This window comes from Eurypyga helias, unplaced genomic scaffold, assembly GCF_000690775.1.
Source record: "Eurypyga helias isolate BGI_N326 unplaced genomic scaffold, ASM69077v1 scaffold11299, whole genome shotgun sequence".
Taxonomy (NCBI): Eukaryota; Metazoa; Chordata; class Aves; order Eurypygiformes; family Eurypygidae; genus Eurypyga; species Eurypyga helias.
Window position 1 is genome coordinate 28,897 of NW_010273993.1, and position 4,611 is coordinate 33,507.

Here is a 4,611-nt window from a genome sequence, read left to right on the forward strand (position 1 = left end):
AGAAACAAAGTTAAGAAATAGCAGTTAAATATATCAAAACACAGCTGCATATAAGTAGATTTATCGTGTAAAAGAAAAAAAACAGAATGGAGTGCTAAGACTTATTTACTTAAATCTACCTCAAAATCTTTAGTTGTTGAAAGTGGAATGCTGTTTTTTGAAAGGCTTTAACACACCAGATTTTCAGGAAAATGTCTTGAAATGTCCCTAATTAACACACCTATATGCTCAACAATATATTGGAATTCCTACAGAGACCAAAAAGTAAATCGAAAAGTCATTTGGCTAATTGCATACATTGAGATCTTAAATTTATAACTTTTAAGTTAGAAAAATCAGAAGAAATGTATAGCTAAGCAAGCTAAAATAAAACATTTACCTTCTCCAATTTTTTCCTTAATTTTGAACACGTTTACAAGCTGTGGCACTGCTTCATAAAGTTTTTCAATATCTTTTTTTGTTCCTGCTGTGGAAAGAATAGGGAAAACAAGCCAGGAATTTTATTGCTTGATTCAAGAACTGATCTGTATTTGAGATCACAAATCACACTTCACAGGGCTGTGGATTCACACAAACAGAGGAAAAAACAGCAGACAGGTATCTATCCCTGCTGACATTACCATCTGCATCCTTGATATTAGGGAGTGTGATGAACACAGTAATAAGCTGCACTTTTTTTTTTTTTTAAATTTATCTGCCACCCAGCAGTTCCTGAGAGAGCAAAAGCCTTCTGGTTAGTAAGACATCAGATTACAGGGCACTGATAAATGTTTTCATGAGGCTTGCCATGTCAGTTTCATAAAAGACAAAACTATGATAGTTGTTTCTCACATCCATGGGATGCAAATCAAAAACGTAGAAAAATAATTTTCATTTGGGGTTTTTTTGCTTTGGTGTTTTTTTTTTTTTTAGATCAATAATGCAATCTTTCACACCGTTACGTAAGATAGTAAACACCAAAAATATCATTTCCTCTGCATTTAAGTTGCTGCACTTTGTGCTGCAATCAGTAGATGGCATGACAAGGACGTTGTACTGTATTATTTAAAAAAAAAAAGTAGTTTTCCATTCAGTTTACAAACCCTTGTAGTTTAGGCGTTCTCTATAGCCTCCATAAGAATTCACCCCTTTTGAAGCTGTGAAGTATGTAGAGGCTGTGACTAATTTCTGTAAAGCAGGGGTGAAGAATATTTTATTACAAAGAACTAAGCACAAACTGGTATTTGGAAAGCAAATTAAATGGAAGGGAAAAAAGCGTATACATTTTTCATGCTAAAAATAATTTATTAAGTTTAACATAAATACATAAATTAGATTGTATTCATAAAATGTACTGTGTTATACAAGGACAGTAAGTCATAAGCAATGAGAATTATTTTCAGAATACCACTGATATGCTAGAAACAAAGTATGGATTAGAATGCATCCTCAACCATCCATGTTAGCTCAATTTATATGGCAACAAAATCTGGTCTGAACCCATTCTTCCTGGTAAAAGGCCAACAAATCAGCTGGTAATTCAAATTAAAGTTAACTTTTGATTGTAATTGGGTTTTTTTCATTTGATTAATTTCTAAAAGCCGACATACTAAAAATACTTCTGTGTACTGAAGCCCATTGCCTCTTTTACTATCCATTTACTTTTTATTTTTGCTTTAAGTTGTTCCCTCTGCTTCTCTGCTACACACCTAAACCTCTAACATTCACTTAAGATGCTGTTTTGATCAACGAATACAAGTAAAACGTTTATCAGTTCTGCTAGAAATCATATTTAAAACTTCCCAAAAAATCCTAGGATAAAAATGACCAGATTTATATTAACAATGAAGACGTGCAGGACCCTGTGTCCAGTAATCCTAGAAGGAAAAGGCTAAGGAAAACAGGTCAACTGTATGTTTATTCTGGTTATCCCTCAATTTTACAGACGCAGACTAAGTTGAACACCTTGAAAAGTAATTCAAGGTGAAAAGAAATTGAAAGTTTGAGGAATCATTTTGTATTTCTATCAATATAGTAAAAATTTCTGTTGAAATTAACACTAAGAATCCAAGAAGTTACTACATAACATTTTTTATGACATAACTGATAGCATTAATATTGCCCATATGCTCAGAACTTTATTAAGAAATGCACCTATTAGTGCTGTGATTCTTGTTGTATTGCCATTAAAAAGGGGTTGTTGATAAAAAGCTTTATCATTTAAAAAGTGGTATTTCCAGTTAGTTTGCATGATAATTTCAACTTTTTACACAAATGCTCATTCATTACATAACAAATGTAAGACATTCCAGAAACCTTTCTTAAGTCTTCAGAAGACAGGGAAGGGGAAAGGCTGATATTTGGACTGTGTTCCGTTTTCCCCAGGAATTAATTATTTATCTAGCTAGCTAGCTATCCATCTATCTATCTATTTATTTATTATATAAAATTTATTTTATTCCTGGAATCAAAGACGTTAAGAGATGAAACCACGCAACAGCAACATAAAGAACAACAAAACGTTATTTCATCACTCGAGGACATAGGCCTTTCCTCTGAGGAAGATAATCCTATTATTGTGCCTGAAACATCCTACACAAACTTCATCCCAAGAGGTCAGTAGCCACAGGACAGAGCTAGAAAATTGTTTTCAACAGTGATATAGTTCTAACAGGTTCTGTTACAACAACACTGTTTAGAACTAGTTTCCTATCTAATCTGCTCCAAATCAAGTAACTCACAGCTTGCATTTTAGTCTGACTGCTGACCAGAGTTGCTTAAGCTTCAGTTTTTACTGGAAAAAAAAAAAAAAAAAATATATATACTGACGATAACTCACAACATCTTACACTGGAATTTCTCCAGTAGAGTTGCTTGGTTAGGAAAAAAGGACTTAACTCTGGCAAAAAGCAAGATTCCTAACAAGGAGGCACATCTTTTAAGTCTTCAGAAACTTGTGGATTTTTACTTTCCTTACCATACCAGCTTTTGGGTTCGTTTGTGCCACCAGTCTAACAGTCCTATGGTAGATATGAACAATCACGAAGAGCTCTCTCAGTAACTGCTATAAAATCTGCCAAATGCTCCAGAAACTTGGTATGACACTGAATTCGGGTTCCTACCTGGACAAAGCTCAATGCTGTTGGAGCACTAACTTTTGGGTGACAACAGGCTGTACGTCCTAGGCCAGAGCAGTGCCTACACCAGGTACAGAGAGCATTTAGTAACTCAACACGGCTGCTTGTGTGAAAGATCCAAAAAAGTGCTAGAAGCAGTCTGTGATGGCCCCTGTTGACAGGCGGCAGTAAAAACATCATCTGTCTCTTCAGGGGGCCTGAATCCCCAGTTGGGTATAGAGAACATACAATCATTGTACCAGCAGTGTATAATAATAATAGCCAACATTTTGTGTGATCAGATTTTAAAGAATTTTTTTACTTCCTAGAATGAAAAGCATTTGCAAAGCAAGACAATGAAACGCTATTCAGCATCTCTCTATGTAATTCTGGACACAGACATGCAGGAGACTGACAGAGGACTACCTATTGCTAGGAAAATCAGGAGCTGTTATATATAAGCTGTCTGACCATCCATAATTACTGAGCAAGCATTGTACAGAAAGTCCAGACTGAAACACATTCACAAAGAGACCCAAAAACAAGCAACAAAACCACTATCAGAGCACATCTTCATAGTCCAGCTTCTCTGGTAAAAGCAAGAACAGTGGTTTTATGTACATAGGCACATCTAAAGAAATTTAAGGATAAGGCTGGCAATTACAGGTTAAAAGGCAAAATATTGGGTTTATGTATTTGTCCAGTCAGATAATTCTGTTCTCAAGGACTGCCTTCTTGGAATTCTGGTATCTTCTTTTAATAACATATTCTGTAATAAATAAATAGTAGGCTTAGCAAACTGTGACAAACTACTGCTGCTGAAGTTTTCTAACACACAGAAGGTCGGAACAAACTTAAAATCCAAAGCAACCTCAAATGAACCTTTGTTTCATTAATTCTTTATACAATAGGATCATATACAGACAGGTTTATAATTAATGCTGAACCTTCCTGAAGTGAAAAAGCAGCATGATCAGCAACAAAACGCATGTTTCGGGAAAGGCATGTTAGCAACCCCTAATTCAGCATATACCTGAAAGCTTGCTGTTCTGCTCATGCTTCCCATGGAAGTCTTCAGCCTGATGAGGGTGCTGTTCATCACCGTGAGACTTCAACTCTATCTCCATCAGAAAACAAACCTGAAGTGAAAAAATCCAAGACTTTGAGGACCACTTCTGGACACCTGGGGGAGCAAGCATATCTGGTATAAGATACTTCCTGGCCCTGTACTCAATTCCCGAGACGAGATTTCGGGTGTCTGAGGAGTTCCTCTGTGCTACCTAAAACAACAAAGCATCACCCATCATCCCAGAGAAAATCTAAACCAGTAAACCCACTCTGTCTCTAGTAAGAAGAAAAAAGGGGGAAGGGAAGAAAGACTGCGGGATAAGCTTAGACACAAGTGATTTTCTTTCATCTCTTGTGTGTTTCCTCTTTCACATTAAAGCATTATCTTTTCCCTGAGGTTTGCTTTGAAAGGCAAGGCACTGATGCACACAGGAATAGCTGCACTGCA

The 4,611-nt window shown here is 36.0% G+C and overlaps 1 protein-coding gene across 1 annotated transcript in view; it reads right to left on the reverse strand.

The window, feature by feature from the left end:
• CDC7 (cell division cycle 7) overlaps positions 1 to 4,222 on the reverse strand; it is a 16,058-nt gene extending 11,836 nt beyond the window's left edge. Inside the window, exons 1-2 of the mRNA XM_010159679.1 lie at positions 4,129 to 4,222; positions 380 to 463 (exon numbers count right to left, since the gene is read on the reverse strand). Of these exons, the coding sequence (XP_010157981.1) occupies positions 380 to 463; positions 4,129 to 4,222 (178 nt within the window). The remainder of the gene's footprint in view (positions 1 to 379; positions 464 to 4,128) is intronic.
• Between the last annotated feature and the right edge of the window lie 389 nt (positions 4,223 to 4,611).